This window comes from Aquila chrysaetos, chromosome 12 (assembly GCF_900496995.4).
Source record: "Aquila chrysaetos chrysaetos chromosome 12, bAquChr1.4, whole genome shotgun sequence".
Lineage (NCBI taxonomy): Eukaryota > Metazoa > Chordata > Aves > Accipitriformes > Accipitridae > Aquila > Aquila chrysaetos.
Window position 1 is genome coordinate 6,764,222 of NC_044015.1, and position 17,132 is coordinate 6,781,353.

Sequence of the window (17,132 nt, forward strand, 5' to 3'; positions counted from 1 at the left end):
GACTGCCCTTCGCAGGTATCAGGACCCCCGGCAGCGCTTTTTGGGGCTCTTTCCCTTAACCCCGTGGCTTTAACACGGCAGACCCCATCATCTCATGCCATCACCCCAGCAAGCCTGGCACTGGAGGGCGGCTTTGCCCGGCACCCCTCAGCTCCACGGGGCTGCCGGGACTGCAGCCTCCCTCCTCTGCTCTGCAGCCCCCCTGCAGGAGCATCCGGCGGGTCCCCGGCCTCATCGGGGGGCTTCGGGGCTACACCGAGCTGGTGCAGGCAGTCCCCTCCCATCAAAGGACTGCTACGTGTCAGTGGGTAAAAAAGAAAAAAAATTTATTGTGCAATCTGCATCTTTTGTCCCAAACTACACACACACCCTAGACAACATAAATAGAGGGACTGGACCAGCAGTGAGGTTCCCTTGTGATCGACAGGGTTGGAAGATGCTGGTTCCTCAAAGCAGGGCTACAAGCCCTTGTTTCCATCAACATATACAACGCAACATAGGTCTAGGCAGCATACACATATACATACTCATATAGATTTCTGTTTGTGGGGTCGCATTGGCCATGCACGGCGTAATCACATTATACACAGGGTGTGTTATACCTCAGCACCGGCCGCCAGCTGCCCGCGGGCTCTGTGCATCTCTGGCATCTCCTTTGCTCTTCAGCGGGGCCTTCCCAGGGGCCGAGCGCTGCAGAGCCCCAGTGCCGCCATGGCACCCACCACGCCGACGGGCAAGGAGGCACGGTGGCTGCTCCCAGGGCAAAGGGATCCACGGTCACGGCCTCCTTCCTTCAGCAGGACCACAACATGGCTTTGGGTGGTGGAAGACATTTCTTCAGCCCAACCACCCTGTGTGGCCCAGGAGGAGCCCCATCCACGAGCCCCTAGCCTCCTCCAGACCAAATCTGGTCTTTGGAGCTCTTCCTCGCAAAAACACCTTTGCGGTGAGGATGCGCTAAGCAAAAAGCTCCAAGCAAAAAGTGCCATCTCGCAGCTGCTTCCTTGCACCGGCCCAGGGGTCCACAGGCTGGCTAACCTCTCCTGTAATTCATGGAGAAACAATCATAGAGCAGTATAAAAGGACCACGTGGCTTCTCGTGTCCCAGTCTCGCAAAGACGTCACCGTCCCAGGAAATAAAGGAGCGGTGACGCCGGCCCACACGGAGTTGGCTGCCTGCCTGGGCAGGTCAGTCCGGTCCGTGGTGGCTGGGGCGAGACCAGGAAACAAGCGGGAGCTGGAGGGGGGTCTGATGGGGAGCTCGGCTCCCTGCCAGAGCCCACTGGCCAGCAGCTGTGTGGCCTCAGGCATCCAGCCCTGCTCCCCACCAGAGCCTGTGCCACGAGCGGGTCTCCCGCAGCTGGGGCTCCACTGCAAAGAGATGGCACTGGGCAGACTAACACCAAGGGGCTGGCACCTGGAGAAGGTCCTAGGCACATCTGCCATCCCAGCTCCTTGGCACTAGGGCTGGGTAAGGCTGCTGGCACCCCAGGATGGGGTGTCTCAGCAAGCACATGGCATAAGCTGGGAAATCCTCTGGACCAGGGCAGCCAGTGCAGATGTGGGGAACAGTGTGGGATGCTCGTGGGACCCTTGCCCTGGCAGAGCTGATGGGGTTGGGGGCAGGCTGGTGCTTCTGCACCCACACACAAGGACCTGGGCTGCTGAGCAAGCCCGCCCTTGGTCCCCAGCTCAGCACAACCCCAGGCTGTGTACAGAATGGTGGCACCATGGTGGGACGGGAGCTTTGCACTGACCAGGGTGAATAGGCCCGGGATGGGGCTGCAGAAGCCATGGCAGGACAGGCTAATTCCCCGTGTGAATTTGGGGAGAAGTGGGGTGTCATGGATCCCCACATACCACGCTGGGATAGCAATGGCTCCTGCCACCCCAGGGCTCCATCTCCAAAATAATGACCCCAAAACCGGCAAGTAGCGGTGAGAGACATGTTTGGGAGAGCCAGCCCCCACAGTGCCCCTGTCGCTGCTCCCCGGTTGCTACTCGAAGGACAGTAGGTCAGGATGGGGCCCCTCCACCTCCCAGCTGGGGGTACGCGGGTCTGGCTGCGCCATGATCCCCGGTGGCTCGTGCTCCAGCCCTGGTCTCCGGGGGGGCTTCTCCATGTGGGGTGAGGTCTCGGTAGCCCTCTCGCCCGCTCGCCACTGGCTCTCCAGGCTGCCCTTATGGATGAGGTCGGGCACGGCGAGGGCACCGGTGGGTTGGTCCCCACTGGGCTCTGGGATGCTGGTCATGCTGGGGACCCCAGGGCATTCTGGAGGGGACAGGTCCCTCATCCCCAGCTGCTCCTCTGCAGGGTCAGGGTGGGCTGCAGGCGGTTCGGGCAGCTCCTCCGTGCTGCTCCTCGGGCTGGTCCCCGCCGGCTGCGGCGCGATGAGCATGTCCTGCGGGGTCTTCAGGGCGCGCGGCGTCCGCTTCTTGGTAACGGGGGGCGGGGGGTCCAGCCGGGGAAAGGCGTCCAGCCCCACAGCCCTGCAAGCACAGAGGAGAAGTCACATACAGCCCCACGCTGAGGCCTCTCCAGCCTGTCCCAACGGCCCTGCCGCAGGGTGCACAGCGTGGGCACACTCACCCGTCCTCGCTAGCCGGCTGTCCCGTGCCCAGCACGGCCCCAGCGCTGGCGTTCACCTCCATCACTCCCACGCTGGGGAGGCCGGCCGGCTCCTTGCGGCGCAGGAGGTCATTCACCTTGGCCCCCACGGCCTTGCCCAGGTTGCGGAGGTGCTGGCTGCCGGCGGGGCGAGAGGGCTGTGGCAGGGTGCCCGCCACGGCGGGGACGTGCCGCGGCCGCGGGGTGGGTGCCGCGCTGGCGTTCTCAAACATGCTCTGGTCCACTGGAGGGGGAAAAGGGACAGAGAGGGGATGTGAGCCACACTGGAGGGGGGACCCCGGCACGGACGGCACGCTCCCAACCCAGCAGCATGGGAACACAATTTGGGGGACAGGGAGGCTGCTCCTGCAGCCCCGCAGAGGCTGTGGGCAGCCGGGCCATGCCAAGGACTGGACAGGGCAGTGCATGCACTGGGGACAGCATGGGGTGAGATGGGGTAGCAGTGAGCCCAGGGCTCCACGCTGGCACTGCCGACACACCGAGAGCGTCTCTTACCTGATACCGAGTGACTTGGGAAGCAGGTTGTGGAAAGAAAGAGAGAGAAAGAGGATTTACCAAGGGAACGGCAAGGGGACAGAGGGCCTGTCCCTTCCACGCTGCTGGGTGAGGTGTGCTGCTGACCCCCTGCCCGGACCTGCCATGCTGCCTGCAAAGATGGGACTCACGTGGGGCCCTTATCAGCCAGGCACCCGCGAAGCAGCAGGGGGTTCTCTGGGGGCACCCACAGCCTGGGCTCTGCGCTGCCCACCCCACCAAGGCACCCTCTCCAGCCCAGGCTGGCTGTCCCATTGTGCTGGCCAAGCTCCCCAGAGATCCCGGGGGCTGAGCCCACTGCTCAGGAGCATCCCGGCTGTGCACCGTACACATGACATCATCCCTTTGTGACATCAGCCGATGACAGCATGGGTACCATGGCGCAGGAGCCACGCACCGGCTACACAAGGGTGATGGAGAGCTTCGTCCTGCCCACCGCCTCCATCGGGGCCGTGCCCTGCAGCACCAGGACAAGAAGCCTGGAGACCCTGTGTCCCTGTGTCCCTGCCAGCCTGCCCGGTGAGCACGGTGCTCGCCAGCTGCAGCCAGGCAGGGGCTGCAAGCAGCCGGCACTGCCTGTGGGGAGGGATCCCTCTTGCAACTCCTGGGCCCGGCCGTGGCACCACTCAGCCTCCCGCGGCACAGCGAGGGCCTGCGGGCAGACAGTCTGTGGAGGGATTTGGCAGGGCACGTCCTCCTGCGTGGGTGGGGAAAGGGGACCGGGTGGGTCTGTGGCAGCAGGCGCTTTCTGGGGATCTGGCAGGGTTCTGCGGTCACACGCCACCTCTGAGCTACACCAGCTTCTCCCCCAAGTCTTCCCAGCCGGAATCCTCAAAGCTGTAGGTGCTGCCCCCAGGAGCACCAGCTCGGCCCCCCCATCGCTGCCCCCGTGCCAGTGCAGCTCTCCGTGGGATGGCTCCAGCAGGCTGCTGTGTGAGCCTTGTGCTGTGCTGATGCCTCAGTGCCCACCAGCATCCTGTGCCCATCTCTAACCCTGCGCCCCGTGGCGGGAGGCACGGTACCCCCCATGCCGGGGGGATGTACTGGGGCAGAGCCAGCCACCTCTGCATCCCACAGAGACAGAGAGGAAGGGTCCCCAGCACTGCTCCCAACCCCGTGGCGGGCTGGGGTCTTACAGGGACCCCTGACTCACTGCAGGCTCTTTCCTCGGCAGCCTGTGGCCCCGCAGCCCCGCCGGACAGCGAGCTCCCTGCCCGCACCTGCACCATCTACCGGCCCTGGTTCTCGCCCTACAGCTACTTCATGTGCACCAAAGGAGCCGCCCAGCAGCACCTGGGCTGCCTCTCCTCCAGCCTGGCCTCCAGCACCCAGGAGCATGAGGAGCCTGATGACCTCTCAGAGATCATCTGCTCCTCCTCTGGCTCCTCAGATGAGCTCCAGCCCACTGAGAGGGACAGGCCAGCCAGGAGCAGAGCCAGCATCACATTCCGGGACATCCTCGCCGCTTCCCGGTGGCAGCCGGTGCCCCAGCGCGGCTACCAGTGCGTGGCGTGCTGCCGCGTCTTCCCCACGCTGTGGTCGGTCAAGGCCCACATCCAGCACAGCTCCCAGGAGGGCTACAGCTGCAAGGTGTACTACCGCAGGCTCAAGGCCCTGTGGGAGAAGGAGCACAAGGAGCAGGAGGCTGCAGCCCCCAGGGTGCCCGTGTAGCCCCGCCAGCCGGACGGCCGCCGCGGGAGGGCACTGCTCCATCGCTCCTGCCAGCGGCAGAATAAATTGGTTTAGGAGCAGCCGGCCCCGTCTGCCTGCTACTCTTGCCTACGCAACACTTCTGCCATCCTTTGAGAGGGGCTCTTCCCGACTTTTCCTTCCCCAGCGGCCAAAAATCTCCCGAGCCCCTGAAAGCGCTGCTTTGTATCTCTGTGGGGAGCTCTGCAGATGCCGGGAACCCCTCGGCACCCTCGAGCTGTTGGGTCAGCCCTGACAAGAGCCTACGCTGTGCGGTGGCTGAAGGGGAAGACTGAAACCCCTCTACTCCCAGCACTGTTTGGGGCACCTCGCTCCCATGAGCAGCCTGTGGCTGGCACCGCCAGCAAGGGTCCCGCAGGGGAGGATGCTTAGGTTGCGGGGGGTCTGTGCAAGGCCAAGGGATGCCACCGCTGGTGCTGGCTCCCAGCGTGGAGGAGGAGAGAAGTACAGAAAGAGATAGTCAGCGAGAAGGAAGAGACAACAGAAAGCCTTGAGAAATAGAAAGATTTATTTAGCAAAAGCCAGTCGACTAATGACAACACCCAAGGGTTAAGTGCACTTACATTGACAGATTGGTTTCCCAGATAGATTGAGTCAACAGTTAGTAACATGACAGTTGTAGGAAAAGAAAGGACAAAAAATATAGCTATAAATCCCCGGTCAAGGTCCATAACAAAAGTAAGAGGCTAGAGAGGCGTTTTGGAGGCAGCACTGAGTTAAGAGGAGGATCATTTACACATGTACACCCATGGTACGGCAGGACACTGGCAGGTTCTGACCCAGCTCCGGCAGCACCCCCCAGCCCACGGGGCACCCCCCACCGCCCCTGTAGGCAGAGTGCCGGGCAGGAGCCCAAGCCCACAGCTGGTCCCAACAGCAACTGGTGGGGCACTGCCTCGGCTGCACGTGTGCAGCGGGGACGGGCAGGAACGGTGGCGTGGGGAGATGGCTCAGTCCTGCCTGCTTTCTGAGGCAGCCCAGCCTGGAAGAGACCTCCTGCCTGCTGCTGCTCCTCCGGGGCTCTCTCTTCATCTTCCCTGTGTGTATGGCCAAGCTCCTGCTGTCCCCTCTCCTGCACGATCTGTCTGCCCACATGGAAATCCCTCTCTGAGCTCACCCATGCATCCCTACCCTGCCTGCGCCACGTCCTGTGCGTGCTGCCATCTCCACCTCTCCCTCCTTGGCAGGACCAGCCTCCCACCCCATGCTTTAACCTCCAACTGCTTCAAGCTGACAGTGGGATGTCGGGGTCCCCAGCAGAGGGGCTGGCACACAGCTGTGCCCACAGCAGTGCGGGACAGGGCATACGGAGGTATTGGTGGCCAGAGGACAGGAGCACCCGTGTCCCAAATGGCTCCCACTCTGGCCCCTCTGTGGCTGGTGCAGGGGCTCCCCTGGACACCAGGCCACTGCTGGGGACACCGAAACATGTCCTTCCTTCCCACTAGGACTCTTTAGCTCCTCACAGTGTCGAGCCTCCTCCTGTAGTGGAGAGTGCACAGCACAGCTCGTACTGACCCCAGGGGTCTCACCCACACCTCACTCCTCAGCAGCCTTCAGTCCCTAAGGGACTGGGGCAGAAAGAGGTGATGGACCTTCCTCAGAAGCCGAGCTAAGCCCTGGAGGAGGGCAAGACCTCGTGTCTGGGAGATGCTCAGCTAGGGGTTAGTTGCAGGCAGATCTAGCAGAGACAGAGCTGGCGAAGGCGAGAGCAGCAGGGAAGCAACAAAGCGAAGCAGAAGCAGAACAGGAGGGTAGATGGGGAGGAAGACAACTGTGCCAATCCCCACCTCGTTGAGTGTTTCCTCAAGGAGCAGGGGGGACATCAGGACTCTGGTTCACACCCCTTCAGCCATGGCCTCTTAGAGGCTGCAGCAACAGGCAGCTGATAAATGTGCTTGCAGAAAAGAAGCAAGCTCTGGATCCCTTGGAGGCCCCCAGACGGCTCTCAGCCATGGGTGTCTTGGGGTCTGGTGGGGGATCCTGAGATCTTGGATTCACTTTTCTGGAAGGTGCAAACCAGAGATGTGAAGGACCCCCCCCCTGCAGACACCAGCACTTCACTCCCCATCGAGGGGCAGCAAGCATGCCCATCCCTGCACACGGCCGATGGCAGCACTGCATCCCCCAGCCCTGGTCCGGAGGCAAATGACTGCGTGGAAATGGGAGGGCTTGTCTATAAAGCAAAGTAGGGAGTTTGTGGTGATGAGGGGTGCGGGTAAGTGCTTGAAAACATGACCTGAGAGCACCAGAAAGGCTTTGAAACCTGGCAGCCATGCCAAGGAGCCCAAGGACTGGACAATGAGGGGAAGGACACTCCACAGCCTCGCGCTGCGTGCCCTGGCTCCCTGCTCCGTGCCGAGCCATGCCTTCCTCTCCGCTCCACAGCCCAGGAGAGGAGCAGGCAGTGCCCGCACACCCTCCACCTGCCTCAGGCAGGGATAAACCCTGTCCTGGAAGTGCCACAAACACCATCACCCTGCCAGGAGCTGCCTGCACTCAGCCACCCTGCACAACCTCATCTCACGCCTTCAGCTCCTTCCCAGGCTCGTCCCCACTGTCCCCCTCTGCCTCACCTCTCACTCGCGCACCCACACCGACCGTACACCACCACCGACCCTAACCACCCCGCTAGCACGGCCCTGGACGTATCTCCGACCCTCTCCACCATGCAGAGGGCCAGACCCCCTGTCAGCGGCTCTGTCCCTGCTCACCGCCCCGGCGCTGCCTCCTTGGTCCCTCTTGTCCCCACTCACTGCCCTGTGCCTGCTCTCTCATTCCCCCAGCAAAAACCTTCATCTGCTTTACTGCACCACCAGCAGTGGCTAATCCGGCAGGGAGTCCTTTGCTTCTGCCTGAGCTTGAAACGCAGCTTGCAGGGGGAGGGGGACCAGGGGTTAGCTGTCAGCTCACTGTCCGATGCAAAGCGGGGACGCTCCAGCTCAGCACACAAGCCCATGCACGCTGGAGCACAGCACGCCTGGCGCACCGCAGCCCCTCGGCACGGCTCGGTCCTCACCTCCGCACGCCTCCCGGACATGTTCTGGAAGCCTGGCGCTCCCTCCTCCGCCCCCCTCTCCCTCCGGGCCATCCCGTCCCTGCCAGGGCCAGGGGGGCTACGGCCAGGGTCCGCCCCAGCTCCGGCAGGTCCCAGCAGCTCCGCACCACCTCCTGACGACCCCTACACCGCAATCTCGTCCTCCAGGCTGTCGCCCAGGTCCTGCCTGGGCTGGACGTGGAGCAGGCGCGGCGGTTCCTCCTGGGACCAGGAGTCGCGCTCCTCGCTCTCGTCCGTGTTGGACTCGTACTCGGAGGCAATGCCCGACTCGCGGAACTTGATGAGCTCCAGGCTGCCCAGCGCTGGCTCCGGAGCGGGTGGCCCTGAGCCCGGCAGAAAGCGGTAGCACTCCAGCTTCACCAGACAGTCGTTCCTACCTATGGGGCTGCCCAGGGAGCTGGGGAAGCCCGAGCCGGGGCCCAGCGGCGGCGGGTGGGTGTCCTCGGGCTGCGGGGTGGTTGGGTCGCAGAGGACGGGGAGGACGTTGGAGCGGAAGGTGATCTCCAGCAGACTGTCCTGGGAGCCTGCTGCAAGAGAAGGGCACGGCTGAGAGACAGGCAGTGCCACCCCGGCTTGCCTGGGCATCCCCTGACCACCACAGCTGGCTGCAGACTGGCCAGAGGAGGACAGTCTGGGGCCGTTCGGGTGTCAACCTCCCCACTGCCACCGTTTGGGGGGGCTCATTTGGTGTCACTGGTGCCAGGAGCTGCTGCTGGCCAACAAAGAGCCAGTTTTGTAGGATAAAAAGTTATCTGTCTCCTACCCCAGCTCCTCCAGGGAGCTGATGGCCACGTCTGCTGGAGAGGAAGGTCAAGCAAGGGCTCTTGGGCAGGTAAGGAGCTGGCCTAGAGCATGCAGCCACCGGGGAAAGCGGACATACAGCTGATGGACGTATGTGACTACCTGTCTATACAGCCCTCCCCATGCCCCTTCCCACGCTGCATGCAAGCACCCTGCTGCACACGCACAAGCCAGGCCAGAAGGGCGCTAATATTCCCCTACACAAAACCACTGGAGATGCACAAAAACCCCAAGAGAAACACCCACACTCATGTCCTCCACAGACCCGGCTAGCTGCGAGGGGAGAGGAAGGGGCAGGAGCGCTTACTGGTGGTGTTCCCTGCCAGCTTCAGCTCCAGCTCCTGCACCTGCTTGACCAGGAGCGAGATGTGCTGCAGCAAGTCCTTGTTCTGGAGCAGGAGCTGGTGCACGCGAGCCTGGGCCTCCAGCCGTGCCGCCGCCTCCGCGGCCAGCTGGTCCTTCAGCAAGTGGACCTGTGTGACAGGAGAGAGTGGGTGAGCGTGCGGGAGGTACTGCTCAAGGGCTGAGAGCTTCGACTCCGGCCACCCCTGCTCGTCTACCAGGGCTCACCAGCATCCCACCAAATGATTCGATGAAGAAGCCATTCCCTGTGGGTACCCGCAGATGTGGTGGGGAGAGCAGGGGCAGGCGGCAGCGTCACACCAGGGCACGCTCAGCAAATCCAGCGCATGGTCACCTGGCCTCTCTGATGGAAAAGCCCGAGGCAAAGGGAGGCGGCACTGACTGAACCATCAGTCACGCGCGCATCGTGAATGCATGACGAAAGGGCAGCTCAGGAGGAAGCCAGATGGATACGGAAGAGAAGACACGCTCAACCGACTGGAAGGGGCTGCGGGTGCACGAAGGCACAGCCCTGGCCGAGCTGTCTTTCTGGGCAGGTTTCCCAGAGACAGGGTCCTGCCAGTGGCGTCTGTCGCTAGCAGGGGCTTCGGCATCAGAGCCGCCCTGGAGCTGCAGTGCCTGGAGCAACGCAGATGGCAGAGCGCTGCTGAGACATGGTGGCTCTGGGGACACGAGCTGGCTGCTCATTCTGGCCCTGGGAAGCAATGCCTGGACGTTAGACCGCGGGGAGTCCGCGGGCAAGGAGCCCATTGATTTCAGCATAACTACCCATATGTAAGCATCTGTACCACCAGCACCGCGTTCCAGGGAGGGTGGGACGCTGCTGGGTGAGACCAGCCAGGAGCCCCTGCCCAGGAGGGCAGCGGGGGCAGCTCTCTGATCTGAGCTCGAGCAAGGAGACCCCCAGGAGCGTACTCCGGACAAGGGGACGGCAGTGCAGAGCCACCCGGGGGTCACACCGGCTCAGCACCCCTTCCTGCCACCCACCCACGGCTCTACAAGCGCTCCTCTCTCCAGCAAGGACTGAGCCAGCCAGGCTCGTGTGGAACCAGGAAAGCACGGGTTTAAAAACAAACAAACAAAAACCCAAAACACACAAACCCCCCCAATTGTACCCTGGCCTAGAAAGCGACCTCGGGGAAGCGGGGGGAGCTCTCTGTACCTGCTAAAGCTGTGAGCTGCTGCTGCGGCTGCAGGGCCCCAAAAGCAGCACAGCTGGGGGCCACCTGCCCTCCTGGTTGGGTACCTGAGCTGCCCAAATGCAGCCAGCAAGGCGGTAGGGCAGTGCCCTTGGCAGAGCAGAGTTGAAGTACAGGGAGCTCGGGGGGTGGCAGGAGGCCAGGCAAGGGGCTGAGACTTGGAACTGTCCATGTTAAGCCAGACCAAGGGCAAGGGGGTGCAATACCTTATTCTCGGAGCAGGCAGCACAGAGCCCTTTCGGTTTGCCTGCGGGCCCCCAGCCAAGTGAGACGCCCCACACCACAGCTGCAGGAGCCACAGTCACCTCTTCCTCCTGCCAGCGGTGGGACAGTGGGGCACAGCAGCGTGGTGGGACAGGGACCCTCTGCCAAATGCTGGTGGGTGAAGCAGAGACCCTGAGCTGAGCTGGCAGAGGTGGAATCATGTTTAAATGCTAAGTGGGTGCCAAAGCTCAGCGTTGGCAGCGTCAGCCTGGAATTCATCCTTCCTTGCAGTCAGCATCTGTTTCCATCACAGGCACCTGCAGCTGGGGCCAGGTAGATGCTCAGGTGATGCCACGAGAAGATGCGAGCAGAGCCCAAATGTCACGTCTTGCAGAGGGGCAGTGGCTCGTGCCACCAGCCCCCTGGGGACAAGACCCAGGAAGGACTCCTGACCTTAATTCAAGAGAAGGAACTTTCACAGGTATCTGGAAATGGCTTGCAAAGGCAAGCCTCTGATCAATGAGGGAACTAAATGGCGTTTCATGCTCAGCCAAGTAATTAGAGGCCGAGATAATTACAGGATGGTTCCCATAGCTATAGACCAAGCACAGATCCTGGTCAACACAGTGGATCTCCCGGCTTTGTTAGTAAAAATTAAGTCTGTGCCCATCACCACGTGTTCAGAGACAAATTGATTCACTACTTTCTGAGAGAAGATAAGTGCCATTGATAGAGGTATGGATGTAATGCATGCAGTCATCTGAAAGGCATTTGACATGACAGGGCCCAACTTTTTCATTAATAAATTACAACGATACAAAATCACCACGGCACGCATTAGAGAGCAGCTAAGTGACAGCTCCTGGGACATGAACTGCCCTGGGGTGGGCAGAGGTCCAGAGCAGGGCGTCAGCCCTTTGGAGAGAGGAGGATGAGGCCACTGGCTGCCATCCCAGGAGCCAGCCGAGAAATGGCATTACACTGTTCTAGATTTTTTTTACCTGGAAGTAGAAGGAAAAAGAAATTGCCACTGCAAGGCTCTGCAGGTACATGAAGACTGGGAACTACCAAAGGTGAGCAGTCCCTACCACAAAAGGACCTGGCTTTGCCTAGTAAGTTTTGCCTGTAGCAACACTATACTTGGGCAGACATAAAGGATCTCCTGAGGATGCAGGTCCCTCTTCCAGAGGGGAAAGCAACTTCCTGAACCCGTGACCCCATAAGGCATGCGGGCCCTCAGGGCAGCAGCTCGGCCAGAAGGGCCAATGCTGATTTTCTGATGTGAGAAGAGGAAAGCCACGGGAGAGCACAGAAAGGCTGCTGGAGCTGATCGTTTAAGCCAGGAAGAAAGTCGAGCAATTGCAGAGAGCTCTGCCAGGGGTCAGGGAACAAGTAAAGCTAAGGTAATGACTTGGATAAAACAGCCAGAGCTGCTTAAATGAGAAATACCTGCATGGAGAACGAGGTGCCAGCTGCACAGCCCAGGCAGCAGTCAGCCGGGGCTAACGCTGAGGCCAGGCATCGGCAAGCAGACAGGGGCCAAAGGACCAAAAAATTGGGTGGCAAGTGAACATAAGCACCTCATCTTCTGTGATGGGACCAGGGCAAATTGCCACTCCTCTCCCCTTGCTGCACAGCCCAGGAGATGGTCCATCCCCATCCCCTGTGCCCCAGCTTCTCCCACAACCACCATGCCCTCCCCATGGAGCTGCCTGCCTTCAACACTGCCTCCAGGCAGGGGATACTCCGGCGGTACCGAGGGGCTCGGTAGCGTGCCCCAGCCCTGCCGCTACCCCCAGAAAAGAGCAGAGGGGAGAACCTGTGCCACGGCCACTTGCGTCTGCTGCTGCTGCTGCTGCAGGAGCTGCTGGAGAAGCTGCATTTGGTGGTGGGCAGAGAGGGGTGTTCCCAGGTCAGGCAGCTGGGCAGACGAGGGCAGCAGCATCTTGGGCGACGCTGTCAGGATGTCTTCAGGGTGGAGGCAGCCCTGCAAAACAGCAATGTTGAAAGTGTGATCCTGTGCCCCTCACCACGGAGAGCCGCCAGGCACACATGGGCTGTGGCACAGAGCAGCCCCCCAAAATACCCAGGAAAGAAGCTACTGCATTCAAAGCAAATGCACACTTTGCTGGGGGTGCTGAAAACTTGGAAGACAGTATTTTTTCAGTTTTGACAACAGCCCAAATACTTTTGTAGAAAATTCCCGAAAAGGCTGATGCTTCCCATGGGAATTTCCCCTGTATCAAAGTTTTTTTTTTTTTTCCTTTGGTGGAAAAAAATCCCTATCAGCTCTGCCCCAGATGCTTTCCGCGCGGCTGCACATAGCTGAGCCTCGGCACAGCGCTCTCCAGGAGCGCCCCGGGCCCCGAGCCAAAGGGCAGCCCTGCAGCGGCAGATGGCTTTGATCCGGGAGCCAGGGAATGCTGCACAATCCCTCCTGATCCCCGGGCCCCCCGGATGCACATTAGAGCCGCGGGGCCAGGGCCGCACCATGCCCCGAGACTGGAGCGCAGGGACCCACGCACCTTGGCATCGGCGTAGGCGCTCGCCTCCTTGCCCACGGCGTCGAGGTCGGTCACGCCGCGGCTGAAGTCGAGGATGTCAGCTCCGGGCAGCGGCAGCTCCACGGCATCGATGTCCGTCTCCTCCGCTGAGGCGGCCGCCCTCTCCGCACTGGCGAGGCGGCAGGCTGAGGGAGCAGCGTCAGAGCAGAGCACAGCCCAGTTGGAGCAGGAGCTTGCTACGGTGTGCCCATGGTATGGCGAGTGATGCCCACCGGTTGGTTCTCACTGCCCCTCGTCACCCACCCTCCAGCTCCGGGGGGAAGCAGGTACAGAGCGACAGGGCTGCGCTTCCTGCTGCTGCTCGGGATGGGGCTTGCAGCCAAAAACACACCCAGCCCCGGCACATCAAACCTGGGGAACAGCGGCCAAAACCCCTGATATGGGACAAATGGGCCTCAGAAGACACAGGGAAAGCTAAAGAAAGGTAAACAAGAGATTACGGGGAAAAAAAAAAAAAAACCAAAAAACGGATGCTCAGAAATCCCCAGGGAAGTGCATATCGTGGCCGGGATATTGTGTGGAGGAAAACCAAACAATGTGAGGTCCAGGACAGCCCAATGATTAGGTCATCATGACAGCACCGGTGGCAGAGGCAGGCAGGAAACCGCAGCACAGCCCAGGCTGCTCCTGTTGGGATGAGGGGGATCTAGCACCCGGCACGGGGCGGCAGGGCAGGGCAGGCAGCCCACACACAGATCGACAGCAGGATCCGCCAGCATCCTGACAGGCACCGGAGGTGTTTGACCCACCTCTTGCAAAACATCCGTCTCCCCTCCAGCACAGCCACTGGCACCAAGGAGCACGGCAGCTCCCCGGGGCCCCACAGAGCCTGTGGTGATGGGGCTGGACCAGCAGCCCCTCAGCCAGGAGCATGCGTCCCTGCACCCTCCGCCCACGGGGCTGAGAAGGGAGCGGAGGGTCCACAGGCTGCCCGCAGCCCTGGGAGCGCGATGCAAGATCCCGAGCACGGCTCCGCACACGTGGGGAATTGCAAAGGTGGCGATGGACCGCGAGCTGGGTCCACAGCAGAGAGCCGAACCCAGCCCTGCGAGCACCTTGGGATGCAGAGAAGGTCTGTGCTTAGGGCCTCTTCTGTGGAAGCAGCGAGGAAATGTTTGCAGCATGTGCAGCAGAGCACGGAGAGTACTTAGGCGCCCAGCAGAGTCCCGGGCGCTGCTAATAGGCTCCCAGCAAGGGGGATGTCTGCGAGGATGATGGCTAACACCTAGCGAAGGCTCCTTGCTGGGCAAGATCCCAGCTTGAGCCCAAGGCACCGCAGGCCAGATTGCTGTGCAAATCCATTCCCCGCAGGTGTCAGGCAGCAAGGAGTGGTAGGGAAAGACGGTGACTCTGCAGACGGCGTCTGCCAGGCTCCGGGAACCCCACGCCACCCCCGCCTCTGCCCTTGCAGAGTACCTGGGACATCCAGGTCGTCCCCGTTCCTCTCACTGTCTCCGTCCTCCTGCCCGTCCGCGTTTTGCTGGGTGTGCTGGAGGCTCAGCTTGTGGCAGACCTCAAATGCCTGCCCCACCGTCCGGACGATGCGCATGGCTTGGCTCTGCAGAGGGAGAGAGGGACCGTAACCTCAGCCGGGCTGCCTCTGCCTGGTGACCTCCCCAGCCTTGTGCAGCTCTTGGGTGTCTCTGTGTGCTGCTGCAGGGACTGAGGCACCAGAGCTCAGATCACCAGGGTGCTCCGGGCCGCCAGCTGCAGCGCAGTGCCACGGGGTCCTGCCCCAGCCGCCCCACTAAGACCCTGCGATGGCGGGGTGCACGTCCCAGCATCTTTACCTTCTTCTTGGATTTGAAGACATTGCACCTGAAGACATTGCTAGACCCATCCCTGGCAATGTAGCTGAATATCTTTAGGTCCTGGGAGTCATGAGACACGTAGAATATCCTGCAAAGACAGAAGGGAGGGGAGGATATCATCTACAATGCACATATTACCCATGGTGCCCAGGAGACAGGCAAGGCCACAGCCAGCGCTTCCCAGGGCACGTCCTGGGGTGCTGGCAGATGCCCAGCCTCTGCAGCACGCCCCTGCTAAAGCCCATCAGAAATTTTTTTGGCAGTGGTTTTGCCTCGGCTGGGAAAATTAGCCTGCTGACTCAGCAGCAGCAAGCATTTTGCGAAGGCAGCACGGCGCTTTCTCTGCTCAGCCCCCAGGGACAGAGCTAGCGGTCCAGGAGCCCTCCAGGGACCGAGGAAAGCAAACCTCAATCTTCCTCCTTGCCTGCTCGGAGAGCTGGCCTCCTCACTCAGGTGCCTGCTGCCCCCTCCCCGGCATGGCTGGGGCTGTTCCTCGCTCCCATTCGGCTTCCCTGGGACACAGATGGCCCATACTCTTAGCTTTTGCCAACGAGATAGAGGAAGAGAGCTGGGGACTTTAGGAGAGCACAGCAAGTGAGGGGAGCTGCCCTCCACCCGGATGGTGACGGCTCTCCATGGCCAGTCCCCAGCACGGTGCCAGTGTGGCGTGGGGTAAACGGCATGACAGAGCCACCCAGGCTTCCATCCCCCCACCAAGCAGGCTTACCTGTAGATGGGATCGTGCATGACGAGCATTTTGTTCTCATCCCAGGCCCATTCTTTTTTCTGCAACGAAAGAAGCTGAAAATGAGTACGTCAGATGCTGCTCTTGAGATCAAGGATAGGGCAGAGACAGTCCAGGGACAGACCTGGGAAGCTCTTGTCACAGCTCTGCTGCTGCTCCCCTGCAACCCTTCACTGAGGGCCGGATCCTGCTGGGGACCAGCGATGTCCCACATCACCTCCCACGGGACCCTCCGGACCCCTTCTATACCCGTATCAGGACTGGCTCAGCCACCCTGCGGGAACATGGCTCATCTGTTGCTGATCCCAGCTCATCTGTGGTTGATCCCAGCCCATCCCTCCCTCTCCCAGCCCACCAGAGTTCCCCAGAAATTCAAGGATGCTGCAGGTCCCTGCACCGCAAGGGGAGGGCTCCTGCTGCCGAGGCACCGCTGCCCCAGGGACCAGGGCTGCCTACCTTCTTCTTCTTCTTCAGAATGACCTTCACACCATCCACTGACACGATGAGACTCACTTTCTTCTTCTTGATATTCTTGGCTTTAAACTCATACTGCAGGGGATGGAAGAAAACACCTGAATTAGCCTTCCTGCACGAGGAAAGCCCCAGGGAGGGCTGAACAGGCTCCGAAAGGAAGGGGCGAGAGGGACAGGGAAAGGTTTCCTCGACCCCACATGGCTCCCTGAGCACATGCCCACATCAGCCTGTGCATCCATGCTAGGACAGGACAGGGGGCCTTTTTGCTCTGCAGTGTCCCCATGCCCAGCACCTGGAGGAGCACGCCCCAAAGCAATCCAGCCCCCGGCTCTGGATAATGCTTTGCTCAGCCCAGGACACTGCTGGAAATGTTAACCTGTGTTTCAAAGGCACTTGCTCTGCCCCTCTGAAGGGCTGTACCTCCCCAGAGAAGGACCACCACCTCCCCAGCCCTGCCAGCCCCTGGGGCTCCGCAGCCCAGCTGGGTTTGCCCCGCTGGCTTGTGGCCATTGCTGAGCTTTGGTAAGGAAAATGGCATTTCAAGTGGTTTTTTTGGGGGGCTCAGTATAAAACTGAATATGATTACCGAGGACTCTGTGAACCTCTCCAGGGGGGATGGGATAATGCAATTACCCACTTCAATTAGAAGTCACTGGACAGGAAAAAAACCCAACAGGAACTTCCAAAGATCAGTGACTAAACACAAAGCTCTGGTCTGGCCTGGGGAAAGAATAAGATCCCCTAAAATCCAGCCACTTTTGCATCTAAAGTCTTACAAGCGGGGAGGGGGCTGGCAGTGGAATAGGTCATTTAGGCTGAGCAACCTCCTGCTATGGGACTTTTGGGGAGTCCCATAACCAGTCTACCACGGGTGCACCCACACCAGGTACCCTGTGTGCTGGTCTCACACGCAGGGTGCTGTGCAAAGCCGTGGGGACGGATCCTCTGCGCCTGCCCAGCGGCAGAAAAACCCTGCATCCTGCATCTCACACGCTTGAGGAAGAGGAATTTAATTTATCCTCTCGTTATTTCGCCAGTCT

General features: G+C 60.9%; 1 protein-coding gene across 9 annotated transcripts in view; it reads right to left on the bottom strand.

Annotated features, from left to right (window-relative positions):
- Positions 1-309: 309 nt before the first annotated feature.
- Positions 310-17,132, bottom strand: part of LOC115349249 (nitric oxide synthase 1 adaptor protein) — a 47,587-nt gene continuing 30,764 nt past the window's right edge. For 3 of the 9 annotated variants that reach the window (XM_041128014.1, XM_041128017.1, XM_041128016.1), the window contains 10 exons: positions 16,075-16,167; positions 15,601-15,659; positions 14,853-14,961; positions 14,479-14,620; positions 13,024-13,187; positions 12,318-12,485; positions 9,040-9,205; positions 8,309-8,458; positions 2,591-2,852; positions 310-2,490 (listed from right to left, as the gene is read on the bottom strand). In XM_041128014.1, the coding sequence (XP_040983948.1) occupies positions 1,998-2,490; positions 2,591-2,852; positions 8,309-8,458; positions 9,040-9,205; positions 12,318-12,485; positions 13,024-13,187; positions 14,479-14,620; positions 14,853-14,961; positions 15,601-15,659; positions 16,075-16,167 (1,806 nt within the window). In that variant the 3' untranslated portion in view covers positions 310-1,997. Of the gene's footprint in view, positions 2,491-2,590; positions 2,853-3,124; positions 3,139-5,363; positions 8,459-9,039; positions 9,206-12,317; positions 12,486-13,023; positions 13,188-14,478; positions 14,621-14,852; positions 14,962-15,600; positions 15,675-16,074; positions 16,168-17,132 lie in introns of those variants that run through there. The other 6 variants (XM_041128013.1, XM_041128015.1, XM_030033253.2 and 3 more) reach the window with 5 other exon arrangements.